This window comes from Phacochoerus africanus, chromosome 9, assembly GCF_016906955.1.
Source record: "Phacochoerus africanus isolate WHEZ1 chromosome 9, ROS_Pafr_v1, whole genome shotgun sequence".
NCBI classification, from domain to species: domain Eukaryota; kingdom Metazoa; phylum Chordata; class Mammalia; order Artiodactyla; family Suidae; genus Phacochoerus; species Phacochoerus africanus.
Window position 1 is genome coordinate 83,492,364 of NC_062552.1, and position 18,405 is coordinate 83,510,768.

Below are 18,405 nucleotides of genomic sequence, written 5' to 3' on the forward strand. Positions count from 1 at the left end.
CAACTCAAGATATTCTTTTAAAAACCAACTTATTATTGAAAAGTGGCATAACGTTTTGATAAGAAGCAAGATGGGGAAAATCATTTGCAAACAAATGATAACCGTATTGGGGTTTTACTGGTTAACTATGATAATCTGTTTAGACTAAGTGCTCCTTTGTGGATCACAGCCTGAAAGGGATTTTCATGAAGAACCACATGCTTCAGTAAAGGGGGGAGTAGCGTGTGGAATGAAGCCTCCAAAAATAATCCTCCAACATAATTTCAGTGATCTCAATAGGTGAGACAGAGTAACACTGGCTTGACGATTGCCTCCTGGTTATCTGGGGCCCCCAGGGAAGGTCTGCTGGGAGCTGGGCTCTTTCCTCCCAACTCTCAGTGAGGGCCTGGGGATGCTTCAAGCACTAGGTACTGTTAACGCCAAAGGGATAGGGCTCTTGTTAGCCATACTTCATCTGCAATCTGTTTAACGTGCCCCAGTAGGATGGAGTTGACTGTGTATCATATATTTAACTTTGTTTGCAACAATTTCACAGCATGATAGATTCTAAAAAATTACAAGGTCTCATTCAAAATAACAAACAATACCTTTCCAGTGAGAATGTCCTTATTATTTGATTCCCAGCAACATTTCCCTCTCTCTAAGGTCTGTACAAATTCAGCTTTGGATCCAGACATCAAAATTCTTCTGGCTTGTCGATTTACCTCCAATCTTTGACTTCTAAATCTTTGATGTTGCATGTTTAGAAACTCTTCTCGTGCTTCGGTCGGCCCTCTTCTTCTCCTGCATCAAAACCTCCCCTCCTTGAGGCTTGCTTCCTCCAGGAAGCCCTGTCTGAGTGACTGTTACTTCTCTGACTACTTGGTAAGGAGGGCAGCACTGAGAAGTAGGAATCATGTCCATGAGCACCTCCTCTCCCTGTCTGGGCACAGGCCGCCTTGTGTCCACGAAACACCTCATCCAGTTTTGTGGGCCCTCAAACCCTTGTTCTCTCTGACATCTAGAATAGTGATGTGACTAGCACTGGCGTGGTGGAGGCACTGAAAGCTGTTGTATGCCCCTTGTCATAGCCATGTGAATGTCTCTCTCAAAACAGAGATCCCAGAAAGGGAAAGAAAATGTCCATTTATCGCCAGGGTCAAAGACTTCCACACTTGTCACTGTCTCTTGCAGGCTTACTTCCCACTCTTCTCTGAATGGTCCTCTTCCACCAAGGGTCCAGCCACAGGAAAATAGTCATTGCCATCCCTACTTTATGTCTCTACTTCCAAGCCCTTATTTAATCTCATTCCTGTTCCTTCGCCCCTGGATGCCCCTCATTTACGTTTATTAAAGGTCCTGACTGATTCTATCCTCTCTATACAGACTTTTAGAAACATTCTAGCTGAAAGAATGTCTCAAGCATGTACTTGTGCATATTGTTTATTCTGCATGTTAACCCAGCCTTTAGAAACACAATTTATTTATTTTTTCAACCTGATTGTGAATTCCCAGAGAATACTGAGGCACTTCTGCCTATGCCCCCCTGAGCAAGTACAGTGTCTTGCATGAAGCAAGTACCCAACTTGTTTGTGGGTTGCAAAACCCTTAAAGAGGTCAATCTTTGCATATGGTAGAAATGTGAAATGTGTAATGCTGTTCACGTTACACAACAATGCTGTAGAACATATGATAGGAATGGTTCAAAGAAGCACAGAGAGAAGGAAGATTTTGGCCTATTACATCATCTCTGTGGGCTGCCTCAACGTACCTGACTGGTGTCTATGGGGCACGGGATGAAAGAGGCTTGGGAGAGGAACTGTGTGGTACCCAACAGATCTCGAATGCCTTCAGCATCACGTTTATACTCTTTGACAGGCTCCAGTCTCATCTTTTCTTTTGGAAGTAAGGCTTCATAGCAAGGAGCATACCCAGAAGGAGGCAGGAACTTAAATTCTCCATGACGTCCACCCATCAGGAAACGTACTCTGTGTGATTTGGAGAGATCAGGAAGGGAGAGGTTAAAAAAACATATACCCCAGCCCAAATAAATGAAAGTTAAAGATCAGCTCCCTCCCACCCAAATTATTCTGTTGGGATGCGAACAATTTCAGATTCATCACAGAGAACACCCTAAAGTATGCAACAAACAGTGGAGAGAGGTGAGTGTCAATTCATGACCCCTATGACCCTCAGTTGACCATGGCGGCTAAGTACTTAAAAATTAACGTATACATTAAAACCATTAGATTTTAAAAATCAAGTCCATTCTTATTCTAGTGGGGGGATCATTATTATAGCTATTAATACTAGAGTTTGAAAAGAGTAACAATGATAACGATAATGACATTATTCTCTGAAAAGAGAATTCAAATTACAGCATGAGAACTTTGAGTCTTTTTATTTGAAAGATTACTCTCACAACAATGAAAGAAAACATGATACAAATAGTTGGGGAAAATAAGAAGTTCTTATTTCAAGGCACAGGCAAAGGATGGAGCAACATGAGAGTATTAAACAGAAATGGTGTTTGTGCTAGGAGACATTAATAGAAATAATATACTACTCAGCCATAAAAAGAATGAAATATGCCATTTTCAGCAAGATGGATGCAACTAGGGATTCTCATATGAGAACAGAGTGTGAGAATAGAGATTCTCTTCTCTTCATAAATGAAGTACATCAGAAAGACAAATAACATTTGATATCACTTATATGTGGCATCGAAAACATGGCACAAATGAATCTTTTTTTTTTTTGTCTTTTTTGCTATTTCTTGGGCTGCTGCCGTGGCATATGGAGATTCCCAGGCTAGGGGTCCAATCGGAGCTGTAGCTGCCAGCCTACGCCAGAGCCACAGCAACTCGGGATCTGAGCCGCGTCTGCAACCTACACCACAGCTCACGGCAACGCCGGATCGTTAACCCACTGAGCAAGGGCAGGGACCGAACCCGCAACCTCATGGTTCCTAGTTGGATTCGTTAACCACTGCGCCACGACAGGAACTTTTTTTTTTTTTTTAAATGAATCTATCTACAAAACAGATTCACAGACATAAAGAACAGATTTGTGGTTGACAAAGGATAAGCAATGAGGTCCTACGCTTTAGCACAGGGAACTACATCCAATCTCTTGGGAATGGCCATGATGGAAGATGATGCAAAAAGGAATGTATTATATATGTAGGACTGGTTTACTCTGCTATACAGCAGAAATTGGCACACCATTGTAAATTTACTTCAGTAAAAACATTTTTTAAAAAACGAAATACTATAGTGCAGAAATTGCAGTTCGCTAAGGAAGCCATATGAGGGTGACTGTGAAGAAGCATCATCAAGTGGTTACAGCTGCATGGGGTGTGGGGGGTCAAAGGGTGCCTACTGGGGGTTACCACCACCTTGCTGGCATCCAGCATGACATCCTGACTCTAGTAGTGACCACAGGGACCTCTCAAGGAAGAGGGTAGGACATTCGCGGGCCCGCAGTCATGGCAGGCACTAATTATCACCACACTGAAGCCTTGCAATATTTAATTCAGCATTCTGGCTGAATGTCAGCCCATACGTATGGTTAGGTTAGGGTTAGGTTTAGAGCCCAAAGTTCCTCTGCAAGAAGAGAGTGAAAGCGAACTATTTCAACATGACACTTTGTAAGTTCTTAGGACTGTGACTAGAAAGATAGGTTTTGCAAATCAACTGCAACCACATTAAATTGAGAAAATATAACTGCAGTTTTAAGTAGTTAAGGCATGGCAAGAAATTCAGCCCTGCAGGTCAACAATAATTTCACACAGGGAAAACACATCCACATACATAAGGGCTATACCCATTTACTCCCTCCCTCCTTCCCTCTGCTTAACAACTATTTACTGAGTTCGTACGACTTGCACAGTTCTCTGCACTGGGGATTCAGCGAAGAACAAAGACTGCCTGGTGTCACAGCGCAGGTATCCAACTAGACAAACAGACATAATTACTAAATGGGAGACATCTGATGAGGGACTAAAGAGGGCGATGTGAAACAGCTCGGGGAAGGAGGAGGGTCCTAAGCAGGAGTCAAGGAAGGCTTGGCTGGGGAGGGAGACACTTCTGTTAACCACGAGGGAGAGGTGGAGCCAATGAGTTCAAAATCTGAAGGAAGAACATGTGCAAAGGCCCTGAGGTAGGGAAGCGCTTGGGTGGAGGACAGTGTGGGTGAGGACATGGAGAGCCCAGGGGGCCAGAGGTGAGGTGGGAGGGGGCATGGCTGGATAACTTGGGGTTTTCTTCCAAGTGTGGCACTGCAGAGGGGTTTTAAAAAGAAGAAATACAAGATTCTTCTAGCTGCCCTATGTAGACAGGTCTAGGGACCAATTAGGAGGCACTTGGAAGCAGCTGACACCACTCCACTCCCAGTGGGACATGAGGGTGGGTTAGACCAAGGTGATGAAGGCAAAGCTGGAAAGAAGCAGTTAGATCCTGATTTGTTTTAGAATTAGGATTGTTAGGAGTGGGTGATGGAGTGGACCTGTATGTGTGGAGGGGTGGTTAGGTGTGTGTGGGAAAGGTCGTGATCTAGCAAAGCTCTTACAAAAAACACCCTCCACCAGGTCTCACTTCCTCTAACTGGAATATCCTGGTGGGGCAGCCTTGCAAGAGGGTCTCAGTATTGGCTAAGTAGTTATGATTGTGGAAACAGCCTCATGATTAAACTGGAAAATAAAAGTCTGAGTAAAAGACATTAAGGTTCCCCCCATCCCCAATAAAAACAAATTCTTTATCCAAATAGCATTTTATAAAATGCTGTTTTAAAATTAATTATAGAAATCATAGGAAGCCTCCCACTTTCCCATTTTAAAGTACTAAACAACGATATAGATTTAGAATCACAATTGCCCCTTGTGAATGTGCCTACATTAAAAGTTATATAATAGGGCACGATCTATGTGTATTAGGAATATGAACAATGACATTAGAACAAAATTGAGTCATTAGCCTGCAATGTTACTAATATAGAGAACCTTCAGGAAATAATGACTAAGCCTTAAGATTTGCAGAGAACTTTCCAAAATTCAATTTCAACATAACAGATTGTGTTACTGATGTGTTAAAACTATGGGGTAAAACTGAGTCATTTTGAGCAAAGAATCAATGTGGGAAGGTTTTTGCCTCTCCTCATTGTGTATCCTTCCTGTAAAGAGCTGAACGCCCAGAAGCTTGTCCAGCAAGGGTATGTATTCTTTGTTACTCACTAGAATACAGATTCTGATCCAAGTAAATGATCTCCTGGAAGGACTTCTAGATGGACTTAATTATTCATAAACTCTCCTGCCAGTTCTGTTTACTTTTAACATTTCTCTTATGTTTTAAAATCTGCTGTTGTCTTCTGGAGAGATAACAAGAAAGGGGGAAATCCATGTAGCACTTAAGGAGAACAAGGCTGCCTTCATATTCAGTTATTAAAAGGAGAAGGATAATTTGCTTATAAATCTTAACCTGCTCTCCTCATATGGCCGCAAAGGCTATACAATGAAAAATTAACATAGCCAGAAATCAGTGTTGACTGCTTACTGAAGCATTCTGTCTTCCAATGCCATTATGCTGTGCATCAGTGGATACAAGGAACCATCCTGAGTAGCTTCCCAGCCCCGCCAGACAGGAGCCTTGCTCCCCAGGAGGCGGGGCTGGTAAGGAGCTGGGCAGGCATAGGGCCATCTGTCACTCCTTCCCCTGCTGCCCAGTCTGTGGGAAGGGCTCCAACAGACCACCACCAAAATGGGTGGTTCCCACAAACTCCCGCTGAAGACAACCCACAAGGTCAAAGGAAATATCTAGGGATAAAATACAGGTTTAAAGGGAACAATCGCAAGAAAGAAAGAATAGGGAGTTCCTATTGTGGCTCAGTGGAAATGAACTTGACTAGTACCCCTGAGGATGAAGGTTCGATCCCTGGCCCCATCCAGTGGGTTAAGGATCTGGTGTTGCCTCAAGCTGCAGCAAAGGTCGCAGATGCAGCTCAGATCTGGCGTTGCTTCAAGCTGCAGCATAGGTCATGGATGCAGCTCAGATCTGGTGTTGCTGTTGCTGTGGCTGTGGCCAGCAGGTGCAGGTCCAGTTTAACCCCTAGTCTGGGAACTTCCATATGCTGCACCTGCAGCCCTAAGAAAGAAAGAAAGAGAGAAGGGAAAGAAAGTATCTGAAACCGTTTTTTGGGGAATTGTCTTTTTTTAATTTTTAATTTACTTTTATTTAAAACACTTTTTAAATTTTGATTTACTGTGTTGTGTCAATTTCTGCTATAGAGCAAAGTGGCCCAGTCATAAGCATATATACATTCTTTTTCTTAAACTATCTTCCATCATGGTCTAAGAGATTGGATATAGCTCCCTGTGCTCTACAGTAGGAACTCATTTGCATATCCACTCTAAATGTAATAGTTTGCATCTACTAACCCCAAACTCCTGGTCCATACCACTCCCTCCCTTCTCAGCAACCACAAGCCTGTTCTCCATGTATGTGAGTCTGCTGAAACCCACTTTCATTATGTGAGGCTATTAAAATGGGATCCCCTCTGCCTGAGTTTTAGCAGAAGTCCCAAAAGCAGAGGGTTCAGAGTATGCCCATATCTTCACATCCTGAAATGAAGTGCTGGACCAACTGCAAGGATCTGTCCCCAAATTGTGAAAGCAGTGCGGCTTTAGCCTACCTGACACTCCACGCTGGTAGGAGAGGTAAAGACTTCCATTGGAAAAAACCAACAGGGAGAAAGGGATGATTCTTTCCTAGTGGGAGTCACAGGAGGGCTTTAAGGAGCTACTCAGAAACTTGTGTGTGTCCCTTGGAATGGGTGGTGAGGGACAAGTTTGTCTCATGACAGAGCAGAGACAGAAAAGGGCCAGTTGCCAGCCATCAGAAAGGAATTCTTCCTGGAAAGGCTATGACTGAGCAGAGATCAGAAACCCAGGGGCTGGGGGGAGGTGAGAGGCCCATGGAGGAGGGACGGGGAAGGGGAGAGGGATAAGTGGAGGGAGGTTTGGAGTCAACCAGCAGGGAGCTGTCAGCACAGGTGGTAAAACCTTGTCAAGAGAACTGAAGTCAGATGCTTCCAGCCGGGGGCTCTCCAAGAAAGCTACAGAGTGCCTCTGAAAAGAAAGATGCAGCAGTTGTGTAACTGCTGCAAAAGACCTGATGCCACAAGGCAGCTGCGTCAACTCCACAGATCTGCCCACCACCCAGGCACCTTGGCTCTGGGCTGGAGCCTAGAGGGGCCTGAGACAGGAGCTGACTGGCCAGAGAGAAGCCTGACCTCAAAGTGCAGGGGGAGTGGGAAGGGCTCAAACATCAACTGGACACAAATCTGCAGTTTTTATACTATTCAAATAGATAGAACTTTTTTCTTTTCTTTTTTTTTTTTTGTCTTTTTAGGGCCTGTGGCATATGGAAGTTCCAAGGCTAGGGGTCAAGTTGGAGCTGTAGCGGCCAGCCTGTGCCATAGCTGCAACAATGTGGAATCTGAGCCACATCTGCAACCTACACCACAGCTGACAGCAACACCAGATACTTCAGACAGTTAGCAAGGCCAGGGATCGAACCTGCATCCTCATGGAACTAGTCTGGCTCATTACCACTGAGTCATGATGGGAAGTACTGGCAAGATGATGCCTGGTCTTAAAAGGAGTAATAAAGGCTACGGGATCTGCCCAAGAACTTATTTAGGAGTCCAGAGCATGGACTTCAAGGGGTGGAAAGAAAAACAACAAAATTACATCTTTCTAGTCTACTTCTTCCAATAAATCTCTTACCTGGCACTTACTATTTATCTTTTAAGTCCTTTGTCTCATTTGTCAATGAGAAATTTCCAATTACAATGTAAACCTCTCTTCCCTGCCCCTTGGGCTTTGCTGAACCTCCTAGCATCACAAAAAATGTCAAATTGAAAAAAGATAATTTAAGAATGGAGTTCATTAAAATTAGTTCTTTTTCATCCTCAGATTTTTCTCTATATTAATGGATTTAAAAAATCGATTTCATTAATCAATTTAATCTCTTCCACTAAAGCACTTATATCATCTTCTGGGGTTCTTCCTCAACTCAGACATTCCATCAGCTCTCAAAGGCTTTTTCTTCCTGAAGTGATTACAGTAAGTGACTGTGTCCTTATATTTCTCTACTTCAGAGATGAGCAATAGCTTCAGTAATAGCCGCTTGGGAGTAGTGCAGTTTGGGGACGTGCAGAGGAATTTTTTATTTACGTGTCTGACTTTAAAAACAGAGGAAACTGTGTTGAAAAATCTCTGCTAGCATTTCCAATGTCATCTTTTAAGATTTGTGCTTTTTTTTTTTTTGGCCTTTGTTTTTTTTTTTCTTTTCTTTTTTTTTTTTTTTTTAGGGGCACACTAGTGGCATATGGAGGTTCTCAGGCTAGGGGTCCAATTGGGACCTGAGCCATGTCTGTGACCTACACTACAGCTCATGGCAACACTGGATCCTTAATTCATTGAGTGAGGCCAGGGATCAAACCCATGTCCTCATGGATGCTAGTCAGGTTCACTAACCACTGAGCCACAACGGGAACTCCCAGATTTGCATTTAGAGATGAAAATATGTACTGTAAATCCCCAAATTTGAAAGACTGACCCATGAGTGAAAAATAGAGTAAAGTCAAAGCAATCTTTACTATGCTTAAAAGGGATGACTAGGTTCCCTTATTCATAGCTTACTAGCAAACTATGAAGTCATTTCAGTCTTACTAGACGTCTCATTATTCTTATTGAATCCCTCCCAGGAGTTGGGATAGTGTTTCAAAGAAGAAAACGATACAGGCTGTGGTTGGGAAGAGAAAGAATTAGTAAGCATTTGCTGATCTGAATTCAACTCGCAAGTCATGATTCATAATTCTGTCTTCAGTCTGTATCGCTAAGACGGGAGAACAATTTGAGTTATGTACGTTCCCACATTCATATTTCTTTCTGGCCAATGTTTGATGAGAACCCAGGGCAATCCACCTAGCGCTCATCATGTTCTCCGCTGAAGTATATTTATCTCAGCAATAATTTCCACAGCATTGACCACAGCGAGCTGGAAATAGCTAAGCTATTGGTTACGTGAATGTTAGCCAAGTCTGGTGGATACCAAGAGAAAACAAATAGCAACCGTAAAAATACCAACCACCTTTGGATACTGTTGTTTTACAAACTGGAAAAGGCTGGTAAAAGAGGTATATAAGGCGAATAAGTAGATCTATGGGGAACATACCCACAGCCACAAAATATATTCCACCATGGTGACAAACTCATTGGTTTTCTGCAAAACTAAAAGTAGCACCCCAATTTCACTAGACACTGCGGCTTTTGTGTGACGCCCCCATGTGGACATGTGCCTTTGGCAGAGTGACCCTATCTTTGAATAAGAGCTTCCTGGCATCAAAGTCATTCAACCTTTTGGGTGGGTTCCAAGGTACACGTGCCTCATCCCAAACTCTGTCCCAGAACGAATAGGGTTGTTATCCTGAGGACCTGCTGCACTAATAATACCACCCACAAACAAACCACGGTGAGCAGGAGACTAAGAAGGCATATTCATGACAGAACAGAGAGTGCATATTGATTTGTGATTGGGTTGCTCATGCTGCTTTTGCCTTCACTGTGGGTAAATCTAATTGAAAAAGATTTTTGCTCTCTGATGACTGCTGGCAGGGACATCCTAATCAGGTGTTATTAACAACATGGTTTGTAATCATAAAAATAATCATGGGAGTCACAAATTCAAGACAATTAAAGAGGAGGAAATGGGGCTGTAGGAGAGAAATCAAATTTAGAGGCCACACAGAAGTTGAAGATAAATAGGAGAAAATTCTGAATGCTTCTATGATGGGAGAAGAATCCCTTTCCAGATAGACATAACTTTGCACTTAGCCAGGAGAGACACTATTAAAAACTAGGCAAGAATTCTACTGTATCTGCTGAAGACAGTAATTTCTTTTCAATTTCATTATTAAATATACTTCCTTTCTTTTTTATTTTCTTTTCTTCCTCCCTCTTTCATTCCTTCTTTCTTTTCTTTCTTTCTTTTTAAATGCCTGCATCTGCAGCAAGTGGAATTTCCTGGGCCAGAGACTGAATCTGAGCAGCAGCTGCAACCTAAGCCAGCTAGTTGTAGCAACATCAGATCCTTAGCCCACTGTACTGGGCTGGGGATCAAATCCATGCCTCTGCAGTGACTGAGTTGCTGCAGTTGGATTTTTAACCTACTGCGCCATAGCAGGAACTCCATAAATGCATTTATTTTTCAACAAGATACTTTAATTACCTTGGAATTAACATCTTGCTTTCTCTTTCGAGCTTTTTGTACCACTGAGCTAAAGCAGTAGAGAGAGGAAGTGCTAAGTTTCAGCACCAAACCACATTTTACGAGTTGATGTAAGAGTAAGTACTCGTATGTTGATCCCATTTGCTCAAAAGTGAACATGGACCAACTGGCTGCTCTAACACAGGACCAGCATGCATCCTGAGCAAAGACATCATGTGACAGACTGGGTGTACTTCAGCAAAATGTATTTCCCAAGTAGGCAGGCAACTGGGATTCCATCTATCCTCAAACCACTCATGTTCTAAGAACCAAAATATCAGGTGATATCTTCGTGATAGAAAGGAGGCTTAAGAGGCATCAAGGCCCCTGACGCTACTCTTTCGCTTACCACATAATCACTATAAGCAAGAAGTTCTTATGTCTAAGGTGTTAACTTTTCAACTTAACACATCAGTTAACTTGGATTCTTAAATTCTCTCAGCAGTTGTGCCTTATAAATGGGTTAGACATTTCATTTTTCTTATCTCAGAGTTTTGCTTCTCTTTTTTCCTGTGCACTGAGAAGGCTGCATGATCCTTTGACCTGGACATAAAATGCTAGAAACATTTTCTACATAATGAATACCTTTCATATTTCTTTTCCAGCCAGCTGCAATCTTTGCCAACAGAAAAAAAATCCCAACAACAAAAAGGTACACACTCAAAAATCATATCTCAATGTTCATAGCAGAACTATTTACAATAGCTAAGACTTGGAAGCAACCTAAATGTCCATCAACAGATGAATGAATAAAGAAGATGTAGTATGTGCATACAATGGAATATTACTCAGCCATTAAAAAGAATGAAATAATGCCATTTGCAGCAACATGGATGGACCTGGAGATCATCATACGAAAAGAAGTAAGCCAAAGACAGATATCATATGATAACACATATGTGGAATCTAAAATATGACACAAATGAACTTATCTTCAAAAAAGAAATAGACTCACAGAGAGAGAAAACAAACTTATAGTTACCAAAGAGGGAAGGGGGGGAGATAAATTAGGAGTCTGGGATTGGCAGAAACATACTACTATATGTAAAATAGACAACCAACAATGACCGCACAAGGAACTATATTCAATATCTTATAATAATACATAATGGAAAAGAATCTGAAGAACAGATTCATATATGTGTGTAACTGAATCACCGGGCTACACTTAAAACTAACACAACATTGTAAATCAACTATACTTCAATTAAAAAATAAATTAGAAAGTCCTATCTCATGGCTCTGATAGAGGCTGGATGAACGAGCTAATGATTAAAAATCATTATGTAACATGTGAGATTGGATATACTGTTCACTAAACACAGAATACACAGGAAAAAATCCATTAGCCAGTAGACTGGGAAAGACCTCATCCCCAAAGATTTGCCTTCTAGCTAAGCACTTCTGTCTGATGAAGTAATGTCCTTTTTTGGAACATCAGCAGACCCCAGTGAGTGGGATGTCATCAAAACAAAGAAAGAAGGAAACAGCGGCAATGCTGGGTGACCAAAGCCATTAACTACCAAGTGTGATCCTGGGAACCGACTGCTCCGAGTGACCCCGCTTCCCCAGAGAAGGCACTGAATCAGCAGGTGGGTGATCTAAATACTATGATACTGGATTTAGGTTTCTGCTCATCCTCTTTACTCCCAGGGAATGGAGTGGGGAAGGTGTACAATGAGGCTTACACTAGCTTTCATCAGCACAGAGAAACACAGGTAAAGAACCCTCAACTCTTTAAAATATGGTCCCTGGGGCTGATATTAGAGTCTCTGGGTTGAACCTGTGATGTGTACATTTGCAGTCATACTAAGGTTTTACTAGAATGGTTCTTCATTTGTTACAAGGACCTCAAACAGTGAAAATGCCTAATTTCAATATATTGCATCCATCTACATGGGTATGTTCATAAATATGCCTGTATATGTGTGTAGGTATGTAGGTGTGCATATGCTGCTACTGTGTACCAGAGATTGTCAACATACATTATAGGCATACCTGGGAGATATTGTGGGTTTGGTTCTAGACCACCACAATAAAGTATCACAAAAAAAGTGAGTCACATTAATTTTTGGTTTCCCATTGCATAAAAAGTTATGTTTACACTATACTGTAATCTGTTAAGTGCACAATAGCAGTCTGTCTTTAAAAAATGTACCATGTATTAATTTAAAAATAACACTGAGGAGTTCCCATCGTGGCTCAGCGTTAATGAACCAGACTAGTATCCATGAGGATGCAGGTTTGATCCCTGGCCCTGCTCAGTGGGTTAAGGATCTGGCATTGCCATGAGCTGTGGTATAGGTGGCAGACATGGCTCAGATCCCATGTTGCTGCGGCTGTGGTACAGGCTTGGTAGTTGCAGCTCTGATTTAACCCCTAGCCTGGGAACCTCCATATGCTGCGGGAGTGGCCCAAGAAATAGCAAAAAGATGAGAAAAAAACAAACAAACCAAAAACACAACATCTGCCAAGTGCAATAAAACAAGATACACACCTGTGCTGTATACTATGTATATCTGCATATCTGTGTCAAATTCCAAAGGTTGAATATCATATCCAAAGGATAGTCCTTTATTCCTAGTTTATTTAGTTGACACAGAATGAAAATATTATCCTTTAATAAAAAATATATAAATATGTCTTGGTTTATCAACCTACATGAGGAGCTGAGCCTATCACAGCAGTGTCACTCTGGAAGTCCCATCATCACCTGGATACTAGAAGCTCTCAGATGGATTTTTTAAGGTCCCAAATCTAAGCGTCTGCTCTATACAACTCTCCTCTTTTTGTGGCCCTTTCCAGTGGAAATCTGTATAATTCTCACTCTACTGACTCTAGTTTCCCACTCAATCATGATTTCTTTAATAAGCAGAGATCAAGAATGGCTAAGAAAATTTTGGGACAAAAGAGTTATAGTGAGGTCTTACATTACAAATGTTACAATGTATTGTCAGACTAAAATAATTCATGTAGCATCCAACGAGTACAGGGAAAGGGGCAGAGCAACGAACATGATAGTTAACAATAGTATGAAGAAATAGCATGCATAGTACAAGCCCAATTTAATATGAAAGTATCGAGATGTATAAATAAAAAGGTAATGATTATCTCTAGGTGCTATGATTAATGGGCTCTTGGTATTTTTTTTTTTTTTTGACATGCATTACTTTTGTAAAAGGGTACAAGCAAACAAACCAAAAACAACAGGAAAAAAAAAAATCCTAAGCGTAAAAAGGTAAATCACAAAAGGTAAGTCACAGAGTTCCTGTCGTGGCTCAGCGGTTAATGAACCCGACTAGGATCCATGAGGATGTGGGTTCCATCCCTGGCCTCACTCAGTAGGTTAAGGATCTGGCACTGCCATGAGCTGTGGCATAGGTCGCAGACATGCCTCAGATCTGGCATCGCTGTGGCTGTGGTATACGCCAGCAGCTATAGCTCTGATTAGACTCCCAGCCTGGGGACCTCCATAAGCAGCGGGTGTGGCCCTATAGAGTTTTTAAAAAAAAGGTAAATCACAAACTGGGAAAATATTTGAAAGCAATAAGACAATAGTTTAACAATCTTAATACATAAAAAATTGCCCCCCAAATTAATCCTGAAAGGCTGAAAAAACAGAATTTAAAAAATACCGAGTTGGCAAAGGGGGAGGGGGAGGGAGTGGGATGGACTGAGAATCAGGGGTCAATAGATGCAAACTATTGCATTTGGAATAGATAAGCAACGAGATCCTGCTGTATAGCACTGGGAACTATATCTAGTCACTTGTGATGGAGCATGATAGAGGATAATGTGAGAAAAAGAATGTGTGTGTGTGTGTGTGTGTGATAGAGAGAGAGAGAGAGACTGGGTCACTTTGCTGTACAGTAGAAAACTGACAGAACTCCGTAAACCGACTATAATGCAAAAAATAAAAATCACTATAAAAATAAAAAAATATTGAATTGAAATAATATGTAAGAACAATAAGCATAAAAATGTTTAACCACAACAGTAATCAAATAAACAGGAAGTTAAAACTTCAAGATTCAGTTTTCTCCAATTAGCAAAGATTACAAATAACCAGTAAAAGTTAATGACGATCCAGTCAGCAGGGTATTCCTATATGTTACTTTAAATGATACTACAGGCCCAAATCCTTCACCTAAAGCTTTTGGAGTTGTGTTCAGACTTGAGAATTCTTTTGATTTTAAAAAAGACAGAAGTTAAGGCACGTAGTATGTATTAACTAGAACCTCCAGCTAGGTGAGAGGCCACACTCCATAACAAACACATTGATATTCCTGCAGTTAAACGTGTAAATATTCACAAGAAATGGAATAAATGAAAGACTGAAAATGGCCTCATTTCTGTTGATGATAGTTTTTGCCACAAAAGGAGTCCAGGTCAGATTTTGCAGTAAAATGAGTTTACACGGTTTCAGAATTGCTGATAATGAATCTGGAACCGTTCATACAATCTTCCTGAAAATCGATGGTCACGAGATTATAACTTTATACTTGAAAAGGATTATACCTTTTGACCTACTTTTAGGAGGAACTAAACGAAATGCAGACAAAGTGTTCTCCTCCAGGATGTTCATGATGATTTTATTTATAACAATAAAAATGAAATCAGCACAAAAGTCTAACACAAAGTAATGGTTATTTTATGGGACAGCCAAATAAAAGGATATTATATAATCAAAAGAAATCATTGTGAGGAAGATACTTAATAACTCAGGAAATGGCTCCTTACTTATCATTGAGTGAAAAATAATCAAGACATAAAGCTTCACATTTAGTGTGATGTCAATTAAAAAATACATATATCTGTAATATAAAAGACAATGAAAATACACCTAAACATTAATGAAGATTATAACTAAACACTGGGATTATGGGCGATATTGTCTTATCTATAACCATGTCTTTCAAGTTTTTTATAATGAGCATGAAGTACTTTTTATAATTATTGAAGTAATTTTCTCCATAGGATTTATCTTATTTGCCTTACTATTTATCAGAGGATTTTTTTTTTTTGTCTTTTTGCTATTTCTTGGGCCGCTTCTGCGGCATATGGAGGTTCCCAGGCTAGGGGTTGAATCAGAGCTGTAGCCCCCGGCCTACACCAGAGCCAAGCAACGCAGGATCCAAGCCGTGTCTGCAACCTACACCACAGCTCACGGCAACGCCGGATCGTTAACCCACTGAGCAAGGGCAGGGACCGAACCTGCAACCTCATGGTTCCTAGTCGGATTCGTTAATCACTGCGCCACGATGGCAACTCCCAGAGGATATTATTATATAAACCCTGGCAGGAAGTATGTTTTCAACACATGACTCTAAATTGCTTCTCCCTTTTCGCCATCACTTTCTTGGGGGAGTTTGGCTCATGATGCTGAGCCCTGAAGGAGATTACGATGCTCCCCAGCTTACAGAAGTGGTGGGCAGGTGGGGGGAACAGCTACTCTCCATGAAATCACAGCCATAACTTACTTGACACCTGCTGAAAAGCTCACCACAGGGAAGAAGAGCCCATCTGTGTTGAAATTCTCAAACATCCCCTGCACAGGCTGCCCGTTGATACGGAAAGAGATGCTGGGTGCTCCAAGGTCCAGGCAGCAGCTCACCACATCGTCCGACTTCAGGAGGTGCTGGTTGATGGAGGCCACAGCTCTGGGTATGCGACCTGGCAAGCAAAGAACAGGAAGAAGGCGTGTGGGACTCTGGAGGAAATGCTCCCAGGCCACCTGTGGGAGGTGGGGAGAGAGGAGGGCACATAGGAGGTCTGTTGCCTTGGAGATGCGACGGTGCTTTCCCTGGGTGAGGTGAGCAACGAGACACGGTTTCCTAAGCTTTGTGAGTGGGCAGCCCAAAATGAGATGAATCCCAGAGGAAACTCTCAAGCTGCCAGGAATGAGAACAAACAAGAATTCAACCCAGTCAGTATGCACTCAGATTCTGGCCTGGTGGCTGAAGTAATGGGCAAACTCCGTTGCTGGGTGTGCATCTGCGTGTGTGTTTATCCATAGATGCCCAAAAACCTTGCACTTTTTTTTTTATCTCCTCTTAAAGATGTGGCTCTTCAGCCCTGGATGCAGGAGCCATTAAAGTGAGGAAGAGCAAGGCCATCCAGCCACGAAGCACGGCAGCTTATTTTGCTTGCTGTTTTAAAGAATTTTATTACCTCAGTGAGGCAAGGGAACACATTGTCCGTTATACTCTGTATTGCTGAGTCCTTTTTTTTGTTAAGATTTTTTTCTATTATAGTTGATTTACAATGTTCTGTCATTTTCTGCTGCAGTCATACATATAAATGTGTGCATATATGTGTATATATATATATATATACATCCTTTTTCTCACATTATCCTCCATCATGTCCATCATAAGTGACTAGATATAGTTCCCTGTGCATCACAGCAACATGATTTCTTTCATTGTTGCGTATCTTTAAGATGATTTGTCACTTTCTAACCTGACTTAAAGTGTGAGAAAAATCATCTTCCAGGTTTCCTATATCGTACCATTCTATTCGGGACATTGTGAAAATAAATGATCATAACCACTCTGCCCATTCCCCTAACAAGTCTTCAGTTCTACTGGGACAAGAGCAGTGAAAGGGCAAAAGTTAGGTATTAAAGGGGGTTTCAAGCAAAACATTTATAAAAACATAACTTGTTTCTGGTCACAGAAGTAATACACATTCAAAATAGATTTTTTTTTTCCCCTTTTTAGGTCTGTACCTGCAACATGTGGAAGTTCCCGGGCCAGGGGTCAAATCAGAATTGCAGCTGCTGGCCTACACCACAGCCAAAGCAATGCCAAATCCGAGCTGCGTCTGTGACTTATACCATAGCTCATGACAATGCTGGATCCTTAAGCCACTAAGTGAGGCCAGGGATCAAACCCACATCCTCATGGATACTAGTTGGGTTTGTTACCATTGAACCACAATGGGAACTCCCCATTCAATATAGATATTAATTCTGTATACATAAAAGTATAAACAAGTAAAAAAATTACAAAAAAATATTTCAACCCATATTTTATTGCTGTATTTTTTACTTGCTATATTATATATAAATATTCGCCCAAACTGAGATATTGTAGGTTTTGTAACTTGCTTTTTATTACTTTTCACACTGTAAATATTTGATTGTATAAAGGAATATTCATTAGAAACTAGATTTTAATGGCTTCATAATATGCCATGAAAAGATAATTTTTAAAAATCCCCTTATGATGAGTGTGTGTTTTTCATAAATTTTGTATATCTATCTATATATCTATATGCTTTGTAAGATTTCCTTTAAAAGTTTTTTGTTATAGTTTATTTACAATGTTTTGTCAATTTCTGCTATATAGCATAATGACCCAATTATACATATACATACATTATTTTTCTCATAATATTTTCCATCATGCTCCATCACAAGTGATTTCATATAGTTCTCTGTGCTACTCAGCAAGACCTCATTGCTTACCCATTTCAAATGCAATAGTTTCCTACACTGTTGGTAGGAATGTAAATTGGTACAACCACTATGGAAAACAGTATGGAGGTACCTCAGAAATATAAACATAGAACTACCATATGATCCAGCAACCCTACTCCTGGGCATATATCTGGACAAAACTTTCAGTGAAAAAGATACATGCACCCCTATGTTCACTGCAGCACCATTCACAATAGCCAAGACATGGAAACAACTTAAATGTCCACTGACAGATGAATGGATTAAGAAGATGTGAAGTATATATACACAATGGAATGCTACTCAGCCATTGAAAGAATAAAATGATGCCATTTGCAGCAACATGGATGGAACTAGAGAGTCTCAAACTGAGTGAAGTGAGTCACAAAATAGAAAGACAAATATCATATGATATTGCTTACATGTGGAATCCAAAATATGGTGCAAATGAACCTATCCACAGAAAAGAAACAAACTCATGGACATGGAGAACAGTTTTGTGGTTGCCGGGGGGAGGGGGGCAGTGGGATGGACTGGGAGTTTGGGGTTAGTAGATGCTTTGTAATATTTCTCATCTCAGTTTAGAACTTTTTCTTTTTTTTTTTTTGTCTTTTTGCCATGTTCTTGGGCCGCTCTCAC

At 41.0% G+C, this 18,405-nt stretch overlaps 1 protein-coding gene across 1 annotated transcript in view; it reads right to left on the bottom strand.

Annotated features, from left to right (window-relative positions):
• RYR3 (ryanodine receptor 3) overlaps positions 1–18,405 on the bottom strand; it is a 570,648-nt gene that overhangs the window by 240,343 nt on the left and 311,900 nt on the right. The window contains exons 19-20 of the mRNA XM_047794870.1: positions 15,785–15,977; positions 1,751–1,967 (exon numbers count right to left, since the gene is read on the bottom strand). Of these exons, the coding sequence (XP_047650826.1) occupies positions 1,751–1,967; positions 15,785–15,977 (410 nt within the window). The remainder of the gene's footprint in view (positions 1–1,750; positions 1,968–15,784; positions 15,978–18,405) is intronic.